This window comes from Chiloscyllium plagiosum, unplaced genomic scaffold, assembly GCF_037043375.1.
Source record: "Chiloscyllium plagiosum isolate Xiang-an unplaced genomic scaffold, Cpla_swu_hap1 HiC_scaffold_21, whole genome shotgun sequence".
NCBI lineage: Eukaryota > Metazoa > Chordata > Chondrichthyes > Orectolobiformes > Hemiscylliidae > Chiloscyllium > Chiloscyllium plagiosum.
Genome location: NW_028270159.1, coordinates 11,907,854 through 11,933,465, shown reverse-complemented (window position 1 = coordinate 11,933,465; position 25,612 = coordinate 11,907,854). Strand labels below are relative to the sequence as shown.

Genomic DNA, 25,612 nt, shown 5'->3' with positions numbered 1-25,612 from the left:
AAGCAAAAACTAGAAAAAAAAAGGAAGCATCAAGAAGGACCACAATAGAGAGAACAATAAATTCACCCTGAGGGTGCGCAGCATTTACAAAAAGTTGAATCAAGCATAGAATGAAGTATACAGATATGTTTGTCGTTAGAGAAATGCAGCTACAGGTTAACTGAGATTGGAAGCTGAATATTCAAGGATATTCTATGTTTCTAAAGGAGGGACATGCAAAAGGTAAAGGAAGTGGGGCAGCACTCTTATTGATGAGATTAGTACATTTTAAGACCATTTAAGATCAAAACCATCAAGATGTAGAATTAGTTTGAATGAAACTATACAATAGCAAGTAGAAACAAATATTGCTGGAAGTTGTTAGTTTCACTCCAGTTTGGTGTCCTGTCAATACTATGACTCAGGAAATTAGACATGCATGTAATATGGGCAATACAATATAAAATCGGTGACTTCAATTGGCCTATTAATTAGGTAAGCCAAGTCAGCACTAAAGATGTAAAAGATGAATTATTTTAACGTATACAAGACAGGTTTCTGGAACAAGACATACAGATCCAATTCTGGAAAGCACTATTTTGGATATGAGGTTGTATTTTGAGAAAGGGCCAATTAGTAACCTGCTGTCTGGGACCCTCTGGGAAATAGTGAGGCATATTAAATTTTTATAGGAAACTTGAATGAGACATTGTTCATTCTGAAATTTGGGTCTTAAATCCAAGTGAAGGAAACTATCATACTCCAAGCTGGTAACAATAGAACCAGAGGACATAATGGGGAGGCACGGTGGCTCAGTGGTTAGCACTGCTGCCTCACAGCGCCAGGGACCCGGCTTTGATTCCCACCTCCGGCGACTGTCTGTGTTGAGTTTGTACATTCTTCCCCTGTCTGCATGAGTTTCCTCCGGTTGCTCCAGTTTCCTGCCACAATCCAAAGATGTGCAGGTCAGGTGAAATGGCCATGCTAAATTTGACCATATAGTGTAATTTAGGTGCATTAATCAAGAGTAAATGTAGGGTAGGGGATTGAGTCTGGGTGGGTTACTCTAGACGGTCTGTGTGGACTTGTTGGGCTGAAGGGCCTGTTTCCATACTGTAGGGAATTTAATCTCAGGATGACAGTACGCCATTTAAGACGGAGAGGAGAAGGAATTTGTTCATTCAGTGGTGGTGCAGATACTCAATTATTGAGCAGGTTTATGATAAATGTAAAAGTACAACTTATAGCATTAGGTATATGGGAGATAATGCAGGAAGGTGACATTGAGATGATCAGCCATTATCTAGAACAGCGAGACGGGCTTGCTGGGTTGAATGGCTTACTCCGATTCCTGTGTGATTCCGTTATGGCTGGGAGAAACCGGGCAGGCAGGCAGTTAAAAATAAAATCAAGCGGGACAGAAACGAAATGTCAGGTCAGAATCTTGCCAGTTGCTGTCAAGCTCACTTCCTGATCACTTCAGTTTTAACCTGGTCACCCAAAACTGCTTGTGCTTTAATTGACTAGAAGGGACTGTTCCTTTGGCAGCTACTTGCCACTCCATTTTCACCCAATAGACCCCCACCCGTTGCAACTCGCAAGTGATCTGGGGCATACAGGTAAGAACGCAGTTAAATTCACCCAGGCCTCAGTTGCAGAGTTTGGTGATATTGGCCCTCACCCAATTCTCACACCAAATTAAAAATTACATTGGATGTTTCAACAGCTGCTGCAATGGACACTGAAGACAAACTGAAGCATTAAGATGAGCAAGACTGCACAAGTAAAGCCAAATATTATCCACATCACTTGAACACAAAAAGGTATGGATCAGTACACTCAAGAGACAATTTAAATCATTCTTCCCCATAACAAAAATAGTGCTAATCGAAGAGAATTTACAAGAGATGTGTTCTGTAACTTTCCAACTGAACTGAAGCAAGTATCAGACTAAGAGACTGGAGTAAACCCTATGTTGGATATGAAAAGTTCAGAAACAACTGGAAAATGCAGACGAGTGTTGCATTTGATGCTCTTTGTGAACTGCACATGAGGAACCATGATCTAGTGCAAAAAAGGATGATAGGCTTGACCGAATGGCTTCTGCTGTGGCAGAACATACCCACTGCTTCCCTGTGAATGCTTCAAGCAAATGCTGATTCCACTACTGAAGCACAATTGGACTATAATGATCAGAAAGAATTTAAATCTACTTAATGATGATACAAAAGGTGGTTATATTTTACAGAGCGATTATAAGTTCCATACATGTATAAAAGATTCATATTAGAAACTGCTTACGTAAACACACTCCTCAGTGTGCTGGCAATATATAGAAAATAAGTGGATGGATTACAGTTCTAAAATTTAATTTAGATATGTTACAAAACATGCTGGGTTTTAAAAAATAAATTTTTCAAAAAGTCATGTAAATGAAATGAGTCACATACATCTCGCAGGTTGTGCTGGGTAACCACCCGATCAGCTTGCTGAGCAACAAGTTGAGCTGTTATCTTCATGATGGCCTCTTTATCTGGCGCCCTTTGCTCTTGTTTCTTCTGATAGAAAGAGAAAGGCAAAAGATACAATTAAGCTGGAGAGGGTCTGTTTCCATGTTGTATGGTGCTATGATTCTACGACCTAATAACGTCTGTGGCTTTTTCAGCTGACAGCCCTGATGTATTACAGAAAGTATAATGTGTTTCTTATTTTTTTCATATACAACTAGGATTTAGATAGAAACATGAAAATATAAAACAAAAAAATAAAAAAGGTTTTACCTTTTCTTCAGCAGACACATCGGCCATCTTCGGAGGAGCAGGTGCTCTCTTTTTAATTAATAATAAAACATCTTGAACAAAAGACAAAAGGTAACCATGAACACGCATGGCAGATAGTGCATTAGCCAAAGACATTACTCAGACGATTTTCCCCCCCACTTAACTATCACAAAACAATAAATGAGGGATAACACTACCCAGATCAGCAAAAGGAATTATCCATGGCATATTAAACACCCTCAGAAGATTAAAAATCACGCAACAGGTCATAGCCTAATAAGTTTATTTGGAAGTACTAGCTTTCAGAGCACTGCTCCTTCATCAGGTAGGTCCTCTCCACCCTGAGCCGGTAGTTGATGGCGTCGATGGTAGCCATGGTGTGGAGGTGCCGGTGTTGGACTGGGGTGGACAAAGTTAAAAATCACACAACACCAGGTCATATTCCAATGGGTTTATTTGGAAGTACCCAGTCCACAACCTGGTGTGGTGTGATTTTTAAACTTTGTTCATCTCAGTCCAACACCGGCACCTCCACATCATGACCCTCAGAAGGGTTCATAAGATACTAGCAGTCTCTCTACCTCCCGGCTAGAAGGCCCAGGTTCAATTCCCACCTACTCCAGATGGATCTCATTACACACCTGAGAGGTTGGATTAACAGTGTCTATTAAACATGCTTAAACTAATAAAAACAAAGAACTTTGTACAGCAGATGGTGGAGATCTGAAATAAAAGCGAGGTATTGAAGCACTGGAAGCGGTTCAGAGAAATTTTACTAGACCAATACCTGAAATAATCAGACTGCCTTATGAGTAAAGGCTATATAGAATAGTTCTGTATCCTCGAGATTATAGAAGAGTCGGAGGTGACTTAATTGAAACAGGAGATTCTGATGGGACTCCACCAAATACACGTGGAAAGGATATTTTCTCTTGAAGGAGAATCTTAGAACTAGGGGTCATAGTTTAAAAAAAGGGTTACCTCTTAGAGAGATGAAGAGCATTTTTTTTGCCCTGAGTGTCTTTGGAATTCCCTTTCTCAGGCAGTGAATGTAGAAACATTAAATATTTTCAAGACAGAAGTAGACAGATTATTGATTAGCATAGAGAAGAAAGGTACACCCATAACCTACAGCAACTGGACTGTAGCAGTTCAAGAAAGCAGCTCACCACCACCTTGTCAGGGGCAACTATGCATGGGCAATAAATGTCCACAGAGCCAGTGAATGTACAAAACAAAAACTATTCTTGTAACTGCCTTCATCAGATACTAGTGAGAATCATAAGTGAATACTCCAACCCAAGAATGCAGAGAATTACAACAGCTTTACTAAGATGAAAACCCTAGCTCAGCACCTCACCAGCACTTCTTACTCACTTTACTGTCTCACCCCCTGCTTTAACTTCAGTGGTTTAGTTTCCAACACGACATGTGAAACTGCCCGGCAAAATCTCATATCTGAGTTTCAAACTTCAAAAGCAAAGTTAATAATTTAAAAAAAAAAGGAGGAAACCACCCAATGAAATTTGATAAAAGTAATACATTACAAAGATCTTTAAGATGCAACACATTCTCCAAAAGGTGGTTGGCTGAAACAGTCAGTCACTTAACTGATCTAAACCACTGAACCATACTACCCATCCCACCATCTGTTACGCTCCATGCAAGACACTCCCAGCCATCTGTTACTCCGCAGATCACTGTAGCAGGAATAAGGCTGAAGACTGACAGGGCCATACATTCACAAATGAACTTGATGCTCATCCAAAATAGAGGCTGCCTCATTTCAGAAAGTGAATAAACAATTCCATGCACCCTCTGCTGCCCACCGCACCAAGACATCTGCTCTATTCATTATACTCAGGCACTCACCTTTATCCTGGAGGTTCTCCTCAATGACCGTCTTTGTGTCTGATAGGACCCTCTCTGATGTAGCATGAATGAGTTTGTGGTGTGTTATCGTCTTTGGATCTTCTAATCCACCTTGTGCACACTGCAAGACATATCACACATTATTACAAAAGAGATTTCAGAGTATTATGAATTGCAATCCTGTGTATATCCCTTTACCAACATAATACTGAAAGTTACCAGTGCTGTTGCTAGACCCAGTTAGTGTACTATCAGGGAAAGGGGAAATAAAATAACGTAAATATTCAACATTACCCCAATACGCTTCCCATGAGTTCCTCTCTTTCCCACCAACTCTCCAAAAGACATCTACTGTACTTGTGATCAGGATACAGATCTTTACAGGGTTATGGGGTGAAAGCGTGAGAATGGGATTGAGAAACCTATCAATCATGACTGAATGGTGGAGCAGACTCAATGGGCCAAATGGCCAAACTTCTGCTCCTATCTGATGATCTTTAGGCACTGCAAACTAGGAAGAATATATAAATAGCGAAGCATGCAAGGATAGTAAAATGAGCTGAAGCTTTAAACAAGAAAGGGCTAATTCACATAGGGTTAATGTAAGGTATTATTACACATCACTTACAAACTAATACTTTTAGATGAAAAGTGATTTTCTTTTGGTAAACCCTGCACCATAGAAATGAGTTCACCTATGGAAGGTGGACTTCCTGGCACAGCTGAAGCTGACCAATCAGAATTCTAGTTTATACTGTTTTGTATAAAAGATGTTACACTTCATGGGATATTCTCTTATTACATGAGGTAGAACAAGAGCAAGCTGGCAATGCAGGAACTGTTTAAAACACTGGTTATTCACAGTTGGGAGTCCTGTGTGTGGTTCTGGTTACCACATTTATAAGGAGGATGTGATTGCACTAGAGAGGGTACAGAGGGGATTTACCAGGAATCTGCATGTGCTGGAGTGTTTTTGGTAGGAAAAACTTTGAAAGACTATATAAATTAGGGGAAAGAATTCTAAAGAGGGCGCAGGAGCAGAGGGACCAGGGTATATGTGCGCAGATTAATGAAGGTGGTAGGACAGGTGGACAGAACAGTAAATAAATCATACAATGCCCTTAGCTTTATTAATAGAGACAAAGAGTAAAGAGTAGGGAAGTGAACTTGAAATTGTACGGAACACTTGTTAGACCCCAGCTGGAGTACTGTGTACAGTTGTGGGTACCACATTATAGAACATAGAATGTTAGAGCAGTACAGGCTCTTTGACCCTCAATGTTGCACCGACCGGTGAAATTAATCTGATGCCCATCTAACCTACACCATTCCATTATTATCCATATGTCCAATGCCTATTTAAATGCCCTTAACATCAGCGAGTCTACTACTGTTGCAGGCAGGCTGTTCCATGCCCCTACTACTGAGTAAAGGAACTACCCTGATATCTGTCCTAAATTTATCACCCCTCAATTTCAGGCTATGTCCCCTCATGTCAGCCTTTCCCTCAGCCTTTCCTTCCCTACTAGGCAACATGCTAGTAAATCTCCTCTGAACCCTTACCAAAGCTTCCACATCCTTCCCATAATGCAGTGACAAGAACTGTACGCAATACTCCATGATCAGCCACACCAGTGTCTTGTACAGTTGAAGCATAGCTTCATGACTTCGAAACTCAACCAATAAACACCAACACACCATATGCCTTCTTAACAACCCTTTCAACCTGGGTGGCAGCTTTCAGGAATTTATACACCGAGATCTCTGTTCATCTACACTGCAAAGAATTTTACCATTAGCCCTGTACTCTGCATTCCTGTTATTTCTTCTGAAGTGAACTGCCTCACACTTTTGCGCATTACAAAGAGTGAACTAAAAGCTTGATCCAAGAAATAGGTCTTTAGGAGACAATCTTAAAATGGAGAGATTGCAATATCTGCGGTTTAGATGGCTTAAAAGGGGAGGCAAAAGGATAGATAAGTAACCAGAGTTGGAGGAATGCAGAATCCTTGGATGCTGGCAGAGCTACAGGAGATTACAGATAGGGAAGATCTGGAGGGAGGTGAACATATGGATTAGAATTTTAAAATATGAGACATTGACGGACTGGAAACTAAAGTCTTTGAACACAGCAATATGTATGAAAGAAACCTGGAAGGTGGGTTCAGATATAAGCAGCATATCTTTGAGCCCACATGAGTGTACAGAATAGCTGGCCAAGAGAGCTACACCAATAACAACATCCCTTAACACAAGGGGGCTCATTTTAGTTAATTCACTTGGAAAATGCCTGCAGCATCCCAACCACAGTATTCTTTTACTAAATTCTAACATCACCTTCTAGTCCACAATTTTAATGCTGTGAAGTGATATTTGTCCACTAGTAACCATGAAGGGCTTTTGCCTGAAACGTCGATTTCGAAGCTCCTTGGATGCTGCCTGAACTGCTGTGCTCTTCCAGCACCACTAATCCAGAATCTGGTTTCCAGCATCTGCAGTCATTGACTCTACGTTTGCTAGGTAAAAACAATGAAATCGGTGAAAGCGCTCTCCTGATTAAAGACCTAGCACTAAAAGTGATAAATGTAGTAGTTGGAGGTCAGTCATCTCAATTTCTGGACATCTCTAAAGGAGTTAGGGTGGTGTTCTTGACCTGTACCACAACTCCGAGTACTGAAATAGTCTATAGACAAATGTTGCAAGGAGGAACAATAATTTATCATTCCTTCATGGTCACAGGGTCAAAAATCCAGAGAACTTCCTCCTGAACAGCATTCTGTGCACATACATCAAATGGACTGTGGCAGTCAAGAAGTCGTTTTGTCACGACCTTCTTGACAGCAATTAGGGATAGTCATTAAATGCTGGCCCAGCCAAGAATACTCCCATCCCAATGCACTTCTATTTTATTGAAATCATAGGAAGTAAATATTTCTACATCACAGCTTAAAACAGTCTTTGAGCATACACAGCAGGAAGTTTGATCGTTACGTTGTGTTGAGTTAACCACTTACAGCAGTGAAGTAGAAAGCTATAATTAGTCTCAACAGGACTGGGACACAATAAGACCATAAGAAATAGGAATGGAAGTAAGGCCATTCAGCCCATCGAGTCCACTCCACCATTCAATCATGGGTGATGGGCATTTCAAAGCCACTTACCTGCACTCTCCCCGTAGCCCTTAATTCCTTGCAAGATTAAGAATTTATCAATCTCTGCCTTAAACATTTAACATCCCGGCCTCCACTGTGCTCCGTGGCAATTAATTCCACAGGCCCACCACACTCTGGCTGAAGAAAGGTTTCCTCATTTCCGTTCTAAATTGACTCCCACTAATTCTAAGGTTCTGCCCACAAGTCCTAGTATCCACACCTGACGGAAACAATTTCCCAGCGCCCACTTTTTCTAAGCCATGAATTCCCTTTAAGTTTCTATTAGATCTCCCCTCATCCTTCCAAACTCTAACGAATACAATCTCAGGATCCTCAGCCATTCATCGTATGTTAGGCCTACCATTCCAGGGATCATCTGTGTCAATCTCCGCTGGAAATGCTCCAGTGCCACTATGTCCTTCCTGAGGTGTGGGGCCCAAAACTGGACACCGTATTCTAAATGGGGCCTAACCAGAGCTTTATAAAGTCTCAGTACCACATTGTTGCTTTGACATTCCAACCCTCGTGATAAATGACAACATCACATTTGCTTTCTTTATCACAGACTTAACCTGCAAGTCAACCTTGAGGAAATCCTGGGTTAGCACCGCCAGATCCCTTTGTACTTTGGCTTTATGAATTTTCTCAATTTATAAAATAGTCCATGCCTGCGTTCTTTTTTCCAAAGTGCAAGACCTCGCATTTGCTCACATTGGTCCAAGAAATGGCTGATAAAATTCATTCTCCTAAACTGTTGAAATCTTTCTGCAGCTGAAAATGTGTTGTTGGAAAAGCACAGCAGGTCAGGCAGCATCCAAGGAGCAGGAGAATCAACGTTTCAGGCATGAGCCCTTCTTCAGGAATGAGGAAAGTGTGCCAAGCAGGCCAAGATAAAAGGTAGGGAGGAGGGACTTGGGCGAGGGGTGTTGGAAATGTGATAGGTGGAAGGAAGTTAAGGTGAGGGTGATAGGCCGGAGTGGGGGTGGGGGGGCGGAGAAGTCAGGAAGAAGATTACAGTTTAGGAAGGTGGTGCTGAGTTGAGGGTTGGAACGGAGACAAGGTGGGGGGGGGGGGGAGAAAATGAGGAAACTGGAGAAATCTGAGTTCATCCCTTGTGGTTGGAGGGTTCCTAGGCGGACGATGAGGCGCTCTTCCTCCAGTCGTCGTGTTGCTATGGTCTGGCGATGGAGAGTCCAAGGACCTGCATGTCCTTGGTGGAGTGGGAGGGGAGTTGAAGTGTTGAGCCACGGGGTGGTTGGGTTGGTTGGTCTGGGTGTCCCAGAGGTGTTCTCTGAAACGTTACGCAAGTAGGCGGCCTGTCTCCCCAATATAGAGGAGGCCACATTGGGTGCAGCGGATGCAGTAAATGATGTGTGTGGAGGTGCAGGTGAATTTGTGGCGGATATGGAAGGATCCCTTGGGGCCTTGGAGGGAAGTAAGGGGGGGGGAAAAAAAAAAAGGTGGTGTGGGCGCAAGTTTTGCATTTCTTGCGGTTGCAGGGGAAGGTGCCGGGAGTGGAGGTTGGGTTGGTGGGGTGTGTGGACCTGACGAGGGAGTCACGGAGAGAGTGGTCTTTTCGGAACGGTGATAGGGGAGGGGAGGGAAATATATCCCTGGTGGTGGGGTCCGTTTGGAGGTGGCAGAACTGACGACGGATGATACGATGTCTCTGGAGGTTGGTGGGGTGGTCCGTGACGACCAGTGAGGTTCTGTCCTGGTGGCGATTGGAGGGGCAGGGCTCAAGGGCAGAGGAGCACATGCAGTAGACAGCATCGATCATGTCTGGGAGGAAATTGCGGTCTTTGAAGGAGGCGGCCATCTGGGTTGTACAGTATTGGAACTGGTCCTCCTGAGAGGAGATGTGGCGGAGACGAAGGAATTGGGAATATGGGATGGCGTTTTTACAGGGGGCAGGGTGGGAGGTGTAATCTAGGTAGCTGTGGGAGTCGGTCGGTTTATAGTAAATGTCTGTGTTGATTAAGTCGCCCCAGATAGAAATGGAGAGGTCTAGGAAGGGGAGGGAGGAGTCCGAGACGGTCCAGGTAAATTTGAGGTCAGGGTGGAAGGTGTTGGTAAAGTGGATGAACTGTTCAACCTCCTTATGGGAGTACGAGGTAGCACCGATACAGTCATCAATGTAGCGGAGGAAAAGGTGGGGGGTGGGGCCAGTATAGCTGCGGAAGATGGATTGTTCCACGTATCCTACGAAGAGGCAGGCATAGCTGGGGCCCATGCGGGTGCCCATGGCTACTCCTTTGGTTTGGAGGAAGTGGGAGGATTGGAAAGAGAAGTTGTTCAGTGAGGACCAGTTCAGTCAGTCGAAGGAGGGTGTCAGTGGAAGGGTACTGGTTGGTACGGCGGGAAAGGAAGAAGCGGAGGGCTTGGAGTCCTTCATGATGGGGGATGGAGGTGTACAGGGACTGGATGTCCATGGTGAAGATAAAGCATTGGGGGCCACGGAAGCGAAAATCATGGAGGAGGTGGAGGGCGTGGGTGGTGTCCCGAACGTAGGTAGGGAGTTCTTGGACTAAGGGGGACAGCACCGTGTCGAGGTATGCAGAGATGAGTTCGGTGGGGCAGGAACAGGCTGAGACAATGGGTCGGCCGGAGCAGTCAGGTTTGTGGATTTTGGGCAGGAGGTAGAAATGGGCTGTGCGAGGTTGTGGGACTATGAGGTTGGAGGCTGTGGATGGGAGATCCCCTGAGGTGATGAGGTTATGGATGGTCTGGGAGATGATGGTTTGGTGGTGGGAGGTGGGGTCATGGTCAAGGGGGCAGTAGGAGGTGTCCGCGAGCTGGCGTTAGCCTCAGCGGTGTTAAGGTCGGTGCGCCAAACTATTACCGCGCCTCCCTTGTCTGCCAGTTTGATAGTGAGGTTGGGTTTGGAATGGACGGAGTGGAGGGCTGCACGCTCCAAGGGTGAGAGGTTGGAGTGGGTGAGAGGGGCGGAGAGGTTGAGGGTGTTAATGTCATGGCAGCAGTTAGCTATGAAGAGATCGAGGGCAGGTAAGAGACCAGCACGGGGTGTCCAGGTGGATAGGGTGCGTTGGAGGCGGGAGAAGGGGTCGTCAGAGGGTGGGCAAGAATCCTGGTTGAAGTAGGCGCGGAGGCAAAGGTGGCGGAAGAATTGTTCGATGTCACGCCGTGTGTTGAACTCATTAATCCGAGAGCATAGGGGAATGAAGGGGAGGCCTCTACCGAGGACTGATCTTTCATCCTCAGAGAGGGGTAGTTCTGGAGGGATGGTGAAAACACGGCAGGGCTGGGAGCTAGGACCTGGTGTGGGGGCGGGAACGGAGATCGGCATGGGAGCGGGATTAGGCGTAGTGACGGAGATCGGCGTGGGGGCGGGGTTAGGTGTGGCAACAGAGATCGGCGTGGGGGCGGAGACGCATGCGGCGTGGTCGTTGTGCAGGTGTGATGTCACTGGGGGCGGAAGTGGCTGCAGCGACGGCAACCCAGGGGGCGGAAGTGGCTGCGCTTTCTGCAGCCTCCCTACCACCTCAGAACTACCTGCCTGTCCACCTAACCTCGTATCATCGGCGAACTTTGCCAGAATGCCACCAGTCTCTTCACCCAGATCATTAATAAAGTGAACAGCTGTAACCCCAACACTGAACTCTGCGGGACATCACTAGTCACCAGCTGCCATTCCAAAAAAGAACCTCTTATCCCAACTCTCTGCCTGTCAGACAGCCAATCCTTATTCCGTGCCAGTAGCTCACCTCGAACACCATGGGCCCTCACCTCACTCAGCAGCCTCCCTTGAGGTACTTTATCAAAGGCCTTTTGGACATCTAGTAGATTTTCATCAGTTCATCTCATGCCCTTGTAATTACCTTTATTTAACAGTAACACTATTGTATCCAATTTTGTCTTTTCTCTTTCGAACTGCAGACTGAACTCTACCATATTATGATCATTGCCTCCTAAATGTTCCATGAATATAAGATCTTTTAGAAAGTCTGGCTCGTTACATTGCACTAAGTCCAGAATAGCTTGCTCCATCACAAGCTGTTCCAAAAAGCCATCCTGTAAGCATTCCATAAATTCCCTTTCTTTGGATCCACCGGCAACATAATTCACCTAGTCCATTTGCATATTGAAGCTCCCCATGATCACAGTGACTTTACCTTTCTCCCCATCTATTTCCTGGTACATCTTGCACCCTTGATCCGGACCACTGCTGGGAGGTCTATACATAACTCCCATGATGGTAGTTTTTGCCTTTGTGGTTCCTCAACTCGACCCACACAGACTCCACATCATCTGACCCTAAATCTATGGTATTAGATTATATAATTTCATTCTTAACTAACAGGGCAACCCCACCCATTCTGTCTCTTCAATAAGTTCTAAATCCTTGGACGTTTAACTGCCAGTCCTGAACCCCTTGCAACCACGTCTCTGTATTGCCTACCACATCAATCATTTACAATTTGTAATAACCAATTTATAATGGTTAAAAAGTTAACGTGTGTCCAGCATCTCCTCCGAGAAGGGCATTAATACAGTAACTAAAGACTGTAGATGACAGGGGAGTTTCTTTATATGAATTATCAGGGGCCAGGGAGTGACTAATGTCCTCAGTGCTCCCCTTCAGGAAACGAGTCAATAACTACTGGAGGGAAGAAATGAAAACTTACAGCATTTTTAATCCTATGATGTGAATTTATTCACGTCACAGGCACACATTTCTCACTGACCCAAGACAAAAGAGATCTAGGTAATCCACAATGCAGAGCCTAACAATACTTTAACCACTGGTTTCACTGTTTACCATTGCAAATTTCCCAATGCAGTTAACTTAGAAAAAAACTACACAATGTTTTAATATAAACAGCTGTTTTGCAGCTCAGCACATTCCTCAAAGACCTTTGTAGAACATTAAAATGCCTCATAGAAAAAGTCACTTCTCCAAATTCTCCACCTTCATATGACCCCAAACCATCTCCCAGAAGCCGAAAGATCAGCAATAGTGACCCATGTTCAGATAATTAATAAGACTGCAAATACCTACTAGGACCACTAGTAAGCAGAACCTCCTTTCCTAATTCATACAAAATCAAAAAAGGTATTTCTTCAATACCAAAGTCTACATTTCTCCCAGTACACACACAACCACAAACAACTCAAGTTCATCAAATGACATTTGCCACCAACCTAACACAACAGCTTTCCAAAATAGAAGACTATGAACTCAAAAGATGAATAAAAAAAAACATGAAATAGGAGGTGGCTATTCAGCCAATCAAACTTGCCCTGCCATTCAACAAGATCATGACTGGCCTCAACCTCTCCTTCATGCCAGATCAGCATAACCATCAGCTTGCTATTTCAAAAATATAACTCCTCTTTAAATACTTTATGATCTAGTCTCTACACGTTTTGGGGGAAAGCACCTCAGATATTCACTAACCCGAGAGAAAAAAAATTCACACCTCAGTTTTAAAATCACCAGACCCGTTATTCTGTAACTAAGTTCCTTAGCTCAAGATTCCCTTAGAATTAAAAACCATCTTCTCAATATCTGCTCATCAAGTCCCCTCAGAATCTTATATACTTCACTAAGATTACCACTCATTCTTCTAAACTTTAATGAGTAAAAAGGTTTCTTTAACTGTTCTCAATAAGTGAACTCTGCCTCCCCAGGTATCAGCCTAGTGATTCTCTTTTGGACAGCCTCCAATGCTAGCATATCATTTTTTTTGAAAACAGGAAACAAAAACTTACAGTATTCCACGTGCAGTCTCACCAATAGGCTGCAGAGTTGCAACACGACTTCCCTATTTTAAACTACAATCTCCTTGCAATAAAGTATAACATTCCATTTGCCTTCTTCATTACTTACTGCATAGAAACTTTGAGTTACCTCTGCACTACACTTTTTGGGAGTCTTTCTTCACTTAAATATTAATCTGGATTCTTACTAAAGTGCATAACCTCACATTTTCTACATTAAACTCCACCTTCAAAGTTTTGTCCACTCACTCAAACTGCCTATACTTCATCTATTTCTTTCTTAAATGGATTCTTGCCTTTTTCCAATGACAGATGTTAGGCTAACTGACCTGTAAATTCTGGCTTTTGGTTTCTCTCCATTCTTGAACAGCACTTTTTGAATCTGCAGGACCCTTCCTGGAATCCACCAAGTTCTGGTTAAAACATTGAACTGCATCTCACTATCTATCGACTAAATTGCATACATAATGGTCTACAGTATTTCTCACATTTCACAATTAGAATCCAACACCCAGCCAAATAGAGCAGAAAGAGTTTAAACCCATTACTACATTTAAATTAGAGGGAATTCTCCTTGATCCTGCTTCTTCCACCTCAAAATGTGCAATCAATTTCCGACTAAATCAATAATGTCTTTAAATAAATAAACATTCAGAACCAGGAAGGTTAAAAGTCTTCCAGTTTTTCAGGTGGAAGATACCTGCCAGCATTGTTTGTCAGGTGATATAATGGATGGGGCAGAGAATCCAATACGTGTTATGTCAAAGGAACAATTTGATTCAATTTCATTCAAGCTTTAGGGTGTGTTCAAACCATTTGTGATGCATTCCAATGGCAACAGCTCTTAGTGTTTATTTTAATCACCACAACTCACTGCACAGTATTACTTCATCAAATAATTTCTACACTATGCATTCTGGAAGGAGCCCAAAGTAGCAAACAGTTTTGGATGACAGTAAGAGTCCAATAGTGCTCAGTATGACCAGTCAAATCAGCTGATGAATTGCTAAACTAATTGGCCACTATTTCAGTCTGCATCCTTTGGGTTAAAAGAGGAGCAAATATGAGGCCCAGGTAGGGGGAAGGGCAAGAGACAACGAGCTGAGAGAGAGAGGGAGAAAGGACTTCACTGGGGTTAAGAGCAGGAGAATACTGCAGAACATTGGCCTGGCAATTAGGCCTTGATTAATTTTAAATCAAGGAAAGCTTTCAGAATGCTATTTCCAATTGTCTGTCATAGCAAAGGTTTGTTTTAGCCAGTCAGACTGCAACACAGCTTTCTAGAATCCAAATATAATGCTGGTGAGGCAACCTGGGTCCAAGCCACAATCCAATTAGATTAAGCCAGGATTTCAAAATTTGCACCTGGCGAAGAATACAATCCAAATACTGGAACAGTGTACATGTCTTCAAAGAACTGAACTCTGCTTCTATTATAAGAATGTCACATATTTCCTTCTAAAAACTGAAAATTTGACAAAAACAACAGAAACAGATGATCAGGGATTGAGAAAACAGCAATGTGGGGCAGTTGCTGATTTATTGAAGTTAAGCAACACCCAACAATCATACCCCAAGCCAAAAAGGAATATTATACATATCTCAGCTGTTCACTGGGAAATCTCAGCACTCAGGTGAAGAACTAGGTTCTGAGCTGGATGAACTCACTAACCCCTGCAAATTTAAATTACTCCCAGACTCCTGTCCAAAATCAAAAGCTAACCAACAAGATTTCAACAATATTCTAACAGCAAAACTATAGCCATTGTCATAGCTTTCTGTTGGTCATGAAGATGTTCGAGGATGGTGCATGGCAACACATGACAGATTTCTTGCCTGTAGCAGCGACAAGCAAACAACAGCAAGAAGTTTGGAGGTGGATTATATCAACCTCACTAGCTATTGGGCAAGGGAATGTAGATCCTCCACGTGCTGTACAACCTCAAAAAGCCTGCAGTAAAAACTACTCCAACGCCAACTTAAAATTTCTTGCAGCACTGCCAAAACACTAACACCAGTTATATTACAGATTCAACTTCTGCAGCACTGTGCCTTTAATTTCTATTAATAAAGATACAAGCTTCTACTGTCACAGCCTCTCACCCAAAGTGCACAGTTCCATTCTCTAAGATCTACTCAGATCAAGGGACTTGACAGTCAAATCTGTTCCCTCGTTTTCAAAGTTATAATGACCTTCTTCAGCTTTATGCCCCTCCAGTGTCAATGTCTTCAGTCATTAAGCATCTCTCATCCCTCTAACTCTTACTTTAATCAACTCCCGAATCAAACTTTCAGCTCCTTCAATCCTCTGTTTTCCCTCCATGAACATTTATTTTCACCAACTGTAAAAGTGAATTGAGAGGTTTCTTTTCCTTTATTTTTGTCATGGGATGTGGGCATTGCTGGCCAGGCCAGCATTTGCTGACCATCCATACATGCTTTTGAATGGATTGAGCTTCAATGCTGCTTTAGAGGACAGTTAAGAATCAACCAGATTGCTGTGGGTCTGGAGTTACATATCAGCAAGACCAGCTAAGAATGGCAGATTTCCTTCCCAAAAAAGAAAGGAGGGAAGTAGATGACATTTGCTTATTGCTGCCATGGGCACTATTATTGGCTCTAGCTTTAAAATTCCAGATTTAAACGTTACTTTTCATTTACTTATTTCCTGCTTGTGCTCATTTCACCCTCAGCTGATCAGATCTCTTTTACTTACAGCTCGCAATCCTAAAATATTGCCGCCCTCAGGGTGACCTGGAGTTAGCTATATTTAGTTTCAAGGATGCACTAATCCAATGGACATTTATGATACTGTATTGATAGGTGATGATAACAGTTGCAGCTCTCTGCTGCTACTTACAGGTCCTGCTTAGCCTTTCACTGAGTAATCCCAACAGCTTATTATACTTTTACCTCAGCTACTGACTAAATCTCAGGTAACGTTCTTACCAGAATTCACTGGCAAGCAATTGTCCTGTGAAGGACTTCATAGTGGAGCCCGATCCTGCTTTCACACATGCATTTATTAATACACAGTCTCACATGCTCATCACTTCCACCAGACCTTCAAGGTTCTCTGCATAACCATTAAGGATCAGGCTGACAACTCCCAGATGAAGTCTACAACATGGAGGCCAATCGTTGCATGCCCCAGGACAGGATCAGGCAGAAGATATTTTTCCTATACTGTTTAGTTACATACTTAGCAATATGTTTATCTGTTGTTGAACTCGCAGGTTCCAAACCAATTTTAGGACAATGTACATTGCAATGAATTACAGAAATGCACATATGTGGAGATAATTTACATTTTTTCGTGTGGAATACTCCTCCTCCGGGATGAGAGATGAATCAACTTCACAGCACAAAAAAGTTACCGGTCTTCCAAATTGTAACCTCTAAGGTGCTCATTGTATTTTTTTTGACAAAAATGCTCAACTATTAGATGAAAGCAAAAATCAATAAATCTTTGATATACACTGTACGTAAACATCACATTTCACTTAACAGGAACTTACTGGATATCCAATTAGTAAGAAAAAAGTTATCGCTTGAAATGTATTCATATTTCCAACACCTGTCAACAGCATAGTGCACACACATTTGACATTCACTATCAAATGGACAAATAAAACAAAATCAAAATCATACAATGGATGTAATGAACACTCTTGGGACTACCCAGTAATTTAATAGCAAAAAAGCAAGCAATATACTAAAAATAATTTCATCCTGATCTTATCTTCCCTTAAAGATCAGACATGAAATTATTTGAAGCTATACATTTTGTGATGAAAGACAATTTATATTAATATCTTTCCCAGAGCTTGCATTTCAAAATAGTGACATATGGGTGTCAGTTATTTGTGAAATGGTTTTTTTTGAAAAAGCAAGGTCAGAGTGTCCTTCTGGAACAGTGACACAATCCAATATGCAAAGTGCAGGGGACTGCAAACCCCTGCAAAGTTAATGGAAAAATGTTTTTACTGTGACAGTTGCAACAAGTAAACATGTCGGCCACTGACTGTTTTCCATTCAGAAGAAGAGCACTTTTTAAAAAAAAATTCAGTTTAGAAGCAAGTTTTTCAGTTCTGTTCAGAAGACATGAAGCATCAAGTTCAGAGATAAGCTTAATTCCTCTCCTAGAAGGGTTAGGGCAGTTCATGGAACAAGTTACTTCAGCAGAAGGGTTTAACTTGTGAAACTTCCAAACAAGGAGAAGTTGGTTAGAAATGCGAAGGTTATTAGAACCAAGACAGCTTAGGCTTTTGGGTTTATGGCAAAAGCTCATGTCAGCAGATTTGGAAAGGACTCATTGAATTGCTTCCCTAGTCCAAAGCCAAGTAGGAGTCGGTTAAATAGAACTCTAGAGAGTTGAGAAATGGGGTGTAATTTCTCAGGGCTGGAGTCTCTGAAATAGACAGTATTAAGAAACAATTTGAACTGTTGTGTTGTGACATCATTCTAAACATTTTTTCTAGGTTTACACAGCTTGTTTGTTGGTTAATTTGTTCTTTTGTGTGATAAACTTCTGTTAAAGTAACCCTGCAGCCTCTTGTAATTAACTCATTAACATAGTAAAACCTGGCTTGATCATTTTATTTTTGTTTGTCTCCAAAACTATCAGTGGATGCTAGAAATCAGAGAAAAAAAAGCAGACCTGCACCCTGGAGGGTCACTGAAATTGTTTGAGGCACCTTTTAACTGATTAGATTACTTAGTGTGGAAACAGGCAAGCTCAGAAGATACATCAGAACACAGTTTACTGAAACAAAAGCATTTATTATATAGGAAATCTAGGTCAGGCAAAATCTGTAGAGAGAAACAGATTTCAGGCCATGATTTTCCATTGGATGCTGGGAAGCTTTGAAGCCTTATAGGAAAGTGCTACAATCTATCAAGACCAAAGTGAAGACAAAATTACACCTGAAGAAGAATGTTGAAGCTGCACTAATTGCTCACATGAGAACTCAGATATAAAAGGCTCAAGAACCACCTCTCCACCTTGTAGCTTGCTCACCCCAATAATAAAGTGTCAAGAAAACCATGATAACATTCCTGATCACGTTAAATAACAGCTTGCTACAGATGGTTAGCAAATGCTGCTAACTTGGGTGCACCTTGACAAGCATTCTGTCCCTTTGATGCAAAACTTAGTACACCAACACAAAGCAGGTTTCACTCTGGCCAACTTGTGAAATACCTTTGGGAGAAGACCAAACTGACAGTTCAGACTGTGACTTGCATCTAGTTATACTGACTAACAGCTACTGTGAAAAGAAGCTGAGTAATTTCCACCTTTATGACCTGTGGTACATAATGGATATATCCCAGTTAAACAAAGTCATGAATGTAGCACTCTGCTCAAAACAGAGCCCCCAGGTCTATTAATTCTGAGCAAACAGTAATAACTTTGCTGGTTCAGACACATCTGGAGGATACAAGAGTGTCGCAAACTCAAGCTCCTTCTGTGTGTTGAGGCAGTCAGAGGCAAGCAAACTAAGGCTGCGTCAAGGAACCTTGAAAGTGTGACGTGGATCTGAAACACCGACTATCACACCAAGAGTCTGTAACTGATGAAACAGGAAAATTAAAGAAGCTCCTGTGTTCAAGGTGGACCATAACGACCAGTGGCAAAGCAAGGGCTGACCAGTATAGCCATCAGCAAAACGCTTAGAATGAAGACCCCCCCCAACCCCTGAAACATAGGCACGTCCATCATTGCACCGATTAGAAGTAAGCCAACTCTACCTAGCACCCTCTAACAGCACTTCATAAATAACAGCAAAATGACACCACCTAGGTTATAGGAAAATGCCCATGGGACTGAGAAGACAGTCAGTGGGGGGGGGGGCGGGGAAGAAGTGAAGGTTGGGAGGGGGGGGGGAGGGGCAGAAGCAAAGGTGGGGTGGGGTGGGGGGGGGGGGGAGGGGCAGAAGCAAAGGTGGGGTGGGGTGGGGTGGGGGGGGGGGGGAAGGGAGAAGAAAAAAGCGAAGGTGGGGTGGGGGGGGAAGGGGGAAGAAAGAATCGAAGGAAGAAGTGAAGAGGGGGGGGGGAGGAGGGAATGAAGAGGGGGGGCGAGGATGAAGTGAAGAGGGGGGGGGAGGATGAAGTGAAGAGGGGGGGGGAGGATGAAGTGGAGAGGGGGGGGGAGGAAGAAGTGGAGAGGGGGGGGGAGGAAGAAGTGAAGAGGGGGGGGGAGGAAGAAGTGAAGAGGGGGGGGGGGAGGAAGAAGTGAAGGGGGGGGGGGGGAAGAAGTGAAGGGGGGGGGGGAGGAAGAAGTGAAGGGGGGGGGAGGAAGAAGTGAAGAGGGGGGGGGGAGGAAGAAGTGAAGAGGGGGGGGGGAGGAAGAAGTGAAGAGAGGGGGGGGGAGGAAGAAGTGAAGAGGGGGGGGAGGAAGAAGTGAAGAGGGGGGGGGGAGGAAGAAGTGAAGAGGGGGGGGGGAGGAAGAAGTGAAGAGGGGGGGGGAGGAAGAAGTGAAGAGGGGGGGGGAGGAAGAAGTGAAGAGGGGGGGGGAGGAAGAAGTGAAGAGGGGGGGGGAGGAAGAAGTGAAGAGGGGGGGGAGGAAGAAGTGAAGAGGGGGGGAGGAAGAAGTGAAGAGGGGGGGAGGAAGAAGTGAAGAGGGGGGGAGGAAGAAGTGAAGAGGGGGGGGAGGAAGAAGTGAAGAGGGGGGGGAGGAAGAAGTGAAGAGGGGGGGGAGGAAGAAGTGAAGAGGGGGGGGAGGAAGAAGTGAAGAGGGGGGGGAGGAAGAAGTGAAGAGGGGGGGGGAGGAAGAAGTGAAGGGGGGGGGGAGGAAGAAGTGAAGGGGGGGGGGGAGGAAGAAGTGAAGGGGGGGGGGGAGGAAGAAGTGAGGAGGGGGGGGGAGGAAGAAGTGAAGGGGGGGGGGAGGAAGAAGTGAAGGGGGGGGGGAGGAGGAAGAAGTGAAGGGGGGGGGAGGAGGAGGAAGAAGTGAAGGGGGGGGGAGGAGGAGGAGGAAGAAGTGAAGGGGGGGGAGGAGGAAGAAGTGAAGGGGGGGGAGGAAGAAGTGAAGGGGGGGGGAGGAAGAAGTGAAGGGGGGGGGGGGAGGAAGAAGTGAAGGGGGGGGGGGAGGAAGAAGTGAAGGGGGGGGGGAGGAAGAAGTGAAGGGGGGGGGGAGGAGGAAGAAGTGAAGGGGGGGGGAGGAGGAAGAAGTGAAGGGGGGGGAGGAGGAAGAAGTGAAGGGGGGGGGAGGAGGAAGAAGTGAATGGGGGGGGAGGAGGAGGAAGAAGTGAATGGGGGGGGAGGAGGAGGAAGAAGTGAATGGGGGGGGGGAGGAAGAAGTGAAGGGGGGGGGGGGAGGAAGAAGTGAAGGGGGGGGGGGGAGGAAGAAGTGAAGGGGGGGGGGGAGGAAGAAGTGAGGAGGGGGGGGGGGAGGAAGAAGTGAGGAGGGGGGGGGGGAGGAAGAAGTGAAGGGGGGGGGGAGGAAGAAGTGAAGGGGGGGGGAGGAAGAAGTGAAGGGGGGGGGAGGAAGAAGTGAGGAGGGGGGGGGGGGGGAGGAAGAAGTGAAGGGGGGGGGAGGAGGAAGAAGTGAAGGGGGGGGGGAGGAGGAGGAAGAAGTGAAGGGGGGGGGAGGAGGAGGAGGAAGAAGTGAAGGGGGGGGAGGAAGAAGTGAAGGGGGGGGGGGAGGAAGAAGTGAAGGGGGGGGGAGGAAGAAGTGAAGGGGGGGGGGAGGAAGAAGTGAAGGGGGGGGGGGAGGAAGAAGTGAAGGGGGGGGGAGGAAGAAGTGAAGGGGGGGGAGGAGGAAGAAGTGAAGGGGGGGGAGGAGGAAGAAGTGAAGGGGGGGGAGGAGGAAGAAGTGAAGGGGGGGGGAGGAGGAAGAAGTGAAGGGGGGGGGAGGAGGAGGAAGAAGTGAAGGGGGGGGGGGAGGAAGAAGTGAAGGGGGGGGGGGGAGGAAGAAGTGAAGGGGGGGGGGGGAGGAAGAAGTGAAGGGGGGGGGGAGGAAGAAGTGAAGGGGGGGGAGGAAGAAGTGAGGAGGGGGGGGGGGGAGGAAGAAGTGAAGGGGGGGGGGGGGAGGAAGAAGTGAAGGGGGGGGGGAGGAGGAAGAAGTGAAGGGGGGGGAGGAGGAGGAAGAAGTGAAGGGGGGGGAGGAGGGGGAGGAAGAAGTGAAGGGGGGGGGAGGAAGAAGTGAAGGGGGGGGGAGGAAGAAGTGAAGGGGGGGGGAGGAAGAAGTGAAGGGGGGGGAGGAAGAAGTGAAGGGGGGGGGAGGAAGAAGTGAAGGGGGGGGGAGGAAGAAGTGAAGGGGGGGGGAGGAAGAAGTGAAGGGGGGGGGAGGAAGAAGTGAAGGGGGGGGGGAGGAAGAAGTGAAGGGGGGGGGGGAGGAAGAAGTGAAGGGGGGGGGGAGGAAGAAGTGAAGGGGGGGGGGAGGAAGAAGTGAAGGGGGGGGGGAGGAAGAAGTGAAGGGGGGGGAGGAAGAAGTGAAGGGGGGGGGAGGAAGAAGTGAAGGGGGGGGGAGGAAGAAGTAAGGGGGGGGGGGAGGAAGAAGTGAAGGGGGGGGGGAGGAAGAAGTGAAGGGGGGGGGGGAGGAAGAAGTGAAGGGGGGGGGGGAGGAAGAAGTGAAGGGGGGGGGGAGGAAGAAGTGAAGGGGGGGGGGAGGAAGAAGTGAAGGGGGGGGGGGAGGAAGAAGTGAAGGGGGGGGGGGAGGAAGAAGTGAAGGGGGGGGGGGAGGAAGAAGTGAAGGGGGGGGGGAGGAAGAAGTGAAGGGGGGGGGAGGAAGAAGTGAAGGGGGGGGGAGGAGGAGGAAGAAGTGAAGGGGGGGGGAGGAGGAGGAAGAAGTGAATGGGGGGGGGGGGAGGAAGAAGTGAAGGGGGGGGGAGGAAGAAGTGAAGGGGGGGGGGAGGAAGAAGTGAAGGGGGGGGGGAGGAAGAAGTGAAGGGGGGGGGAGGAAGAAGTGAAGGGGGGGGGGAGGAAGAAGTGAAGGGGGGGGGAGGAAGAAGTGAAGGGGGGGGGAGGAGGAGGAAGAAGTGAAGGGGGGGGGAGGAGGAGGAAGAAGTGAATGGGGGGGGGGGGAGGAAGAAGTGAAGGGGGGGGGGAGGAAGAAGTGAAGGGGGGGGGGAGGAAGAAGTGAAGGGGGGGGGGAGGAAGAAGTGAAGGGGGGGGGAGGAAGAAGTGAAGGGGGGGGGGAGGAAGAAGTGAAGGGGGGGGGAGGAAGAAGTGAAGGGGGGGGGGAGGAAGAAGTGAAGGGGGGGGGGGGAGGAAGAAGTGAAGGGGGGGGGGGAGGAAGAAGTGAATGGGGGGGGGGGAGGAAGAAGTGAAGGGGGGGGGAGGAGGAAGAAGTGAAGGGGGGAGGAGGAGGAAGAAGTGAAGGGGGGGGGAGGAGGAAGAAGTGAAGGGGGGGGGGAGGAGGAAGAAGTGAAGGGGGGAGGAGGAAGAAGTGAAGGGGGGGGAGGAAGAAGTGAAGGGGGGGGGAGGAAGAAGTGAGGGGGGGGGGAGGAAGAAGTGAAGGGGGGGGGGAGGAAGAAGTGAAGGGGGGGGGAGGAAGAAGTGAAGGGGGGGGGGAGGAAGAAGTGAAGGGGGGGGGGAGGAAGAAGTGAAGGGGGGGGGGAGGAAGAAGTGAAGGGGGGGGGGAGGAAGAAGTGAAGGGGGGGGGGAGGAAGAAGTGAAGGGGGGGGGGAGGAAGAAGTGAAGGGGGGGGGGGAGGAAGAAGTGAAGGGGGGGGGAGGAAGAAGTGAAGGGGGGGGGAGGAGGAGGAAGAAGTGAAGGGGGGGGGGAGGAGGAGGAAGAAGTGAATGGGGGGGGGAGGAGGAGGAAGAAGTGAATGGGGGGGGGAGGAGGAGGAAGAAGTGAATGGGGGGGGGGGGGGAGGAAGAAGTGAATGGGGGGGGGGGGGAGGAAGAAGTGAAGGGGGGGGGAGGAAGAAGTGAAGGGGGGGGGGAGGAAGAAGTGAAGGGGGGGGGGAGGAAGAAGTGAAGGGGGGGGGGGAGGAAGAAGTGAAGGGGGGGGGGAGGAAGAAGTGAAGGGGGGGGGAGGAAGAAGTGAAGGGGGGGGGGGAGGAAGAAGTGAAGGGGGGGGGGAGGAAGAAGTGAAGGGGGGGGGGGAGGAAGAAGTGAAGGGGGGGGGGGGAGGAAGAAGTGAAGGGGGGGGGGGAGGAAGAAGTGAATGGGGGGGGGAGGAGGAAGAAGTGAAGGGGGGGGAGGAAGGAGGGTGGTGAAAAGACAGTGATCCCTGGAGCTCTCTGTCGAGCAGCAGGCCTGTCGCTGTCCCCTTGCCCCAGGTTGCCCCGGGCCCTGAGGCCTGCCCTTACGTGCTTCAAGCAGCGCTCCTTGATGCTCTCGACGCTGGTCTCCTCGGTGACCTCCTCCAGCCACTCGGCCCCCTCCATGGTGCAGATGTGAAGCCTCAGCACCTTCCCTGCGAAGATCTTCTCCTCCTGCACAAACATGGCCTCCTTTCCCGCCGCCGCGGCTCTCAGCTCCGAGTCACGGCCCGCTCCTGTCGCCGGTCACCATGACACTCGGTGCGTCCGCCGGCCCCCGACCTCCCGCTCCCGCCGCTGTCTCCACAAACCAGTGCGACCTTTCACCTCCCACCGCCACCCGGCGGGGTCAAGTCCACTGTGCGTGCGCGCATCCCGCAATGCATCCTGGGCGTTGTAGTTCCCACTCTCAACTGACACTGACACTGACACGCATCAAGGCTTGTATTTCAGATACACCTTTCAGGGCCTCCCAAAGTGCTTTACAGCCAATTACAGACAGCTTTTTAAAGCATTGTCTCTGATGTCACCGGGGCAACACTGCAACCAATTTGCACACAGCAATCTCCCACAATGTAAAGTCACCATAGTCTTACCAGACCATAGGGCTGCTCTGTCATTAGATGGAGATAACTGATGATGGTTTAACATGAGGGTTACTGTACCTCAGACATGGAGAGTGGTTGAGAAGGAGAGTTTCTCATAGTAATCTCAGCCAATGTAGGAGTTGAACCTCACACATCCTTGCTATTATTAACCAGTTGCCCAGCCAACTGAGCTTATTGACCCTATCTCCCACTATATAACTTTGAAAACAACATCACAAGAAAATCTGCTCCCCGAATGACCAAATTTTCTTGTGATGTTGTTTGAGGGTTCCATATTCACCAGGGATAATGCCCCTCCTCGGTTTAGAAGTTGTGCCTTTGGGATCTTCTAGACAAGTCGTCAGAGCAAGATTTCACTTTAAACTCTCATCCAACAAATAGCAGCTCCAACATTATAGTATTCCCTTCAGTTCTACATTGGAACATTAGTCTATATTTTTGTGCAGAAGTCTTAGAGTGGGACTTGATTACTCAGAGATGTAACTGTCACAGCATAAAAGGACATTACTCAAACCATTATGTTCTTTCAGAAACTTGTCCTTTCTGAAACTTGTTCATGAGATATTTTCCTATTTCCGCCACTAACTAGAAGAGGTGTTGGAGTAGTGGTAATGTCACTCGGAGTCCAGTAACCCCAGCTAATATTCTGTTGAAAACATGGTTGTGAATCTTACCATGGCAGATGGTGAAATTTGAATTCAATAAAATCTAGTCTAATAGTAATCCCTATCTCTTGGCATTAAAGACACATCTGATCCATTAATGTCCCTTAAGGAAGCAAATCTGCTAGACTGACTTCATGGTGCTTACATATGACTCCCGTTGGGAATGAGCAATAAATGCTGACTAAGAGGGCTCTTTAAGTAGAGTAGTAGCGCCCCTACCTCTGAGCTGAGGATGCCTGGATTCAAGTTCTATCTGTTCCAAATGTGTGTAACAACGTTGTGGGTTAATTAGCTCACATAGTTAAAGTGGGGTGTTAATAATGCCAAGTTTGTGTGTTCAATCCTAGGTTTGTCATAGGGATTTTCAAGTTGCGGGTTCACGCTCGTAGGGTATGCGTTTGTCATTGCTTTATCGGGGTGGCACATTGGCTCAGTGGTTAGCATTGCTGCCTCACAGTGCCAGGGACCTGGGCTGATTCCAGCCTTGAGCGACTGTTTGTGTGTAATTTGCCCGTTCTCCTCATGTCTGTGTGGGTTTCCTCCCACAATCCAAAGATGTGTCGATTAGGTGAATTGGCCATGCTAAATTGCCCCTTGTGTTCAG

The 25,612-nt window shown here is 46.7% G+C and overlaps 1 protein-coding gene and 1 long non-coding RNA gene across 2 annotated transcripts in view; one reads left to right on the top strand and one right to left on the bottom strand.

The window, feature by feature from the left end:
• LOC148146096 (uncharacterized) overlaps window positions 1-2,406 on the top strand; it is a 98,462-nt gene extending 96,056 nt beyond the window's left edge. The window contains exon 2 of the long non-coding RNA XR_015760694.1: window positions 1,706-2,406. This is a non-coding gene — a long non-coding RNA (uncharacterized LOC148146096). The remainder of the gene's footprint in view (window positions 1-1,705) is intronic.
• Window positions 1-24,028, bottom strand: part of ubac1 (UBA domain containing 1) — a 42,702-nt gene extending 18,674 nt beyond the window's left edge. Inside the window, exons 1-4 of the mRNA XM_043720474.2 lie at window positions 23,784-24,028; window positions 4,632-4,752; window positions 2,760-2,830; window positions 2,430-2,537 (exon numbers count right to left, since the gene is read on the bottom strand). Coding sequence (XP_043576409.1) covers window positions 2,430-2,537; window positions 2,760-2,830; window positions 4,632-4,752; window positions 23,784-23,921 — 438 coding nt within the window. The 5' untranslated portion in view covers window positions 23,922-24,028. The remainder of the gene's footprint in view (window positions 1-2,429; window positions 2,538-2,759; window positions 2,831-4,631; window positions 4,753-23,783) is intronic.
• Window positions 24,029-25,612: the final 1,584 nt, after the last annotated feature.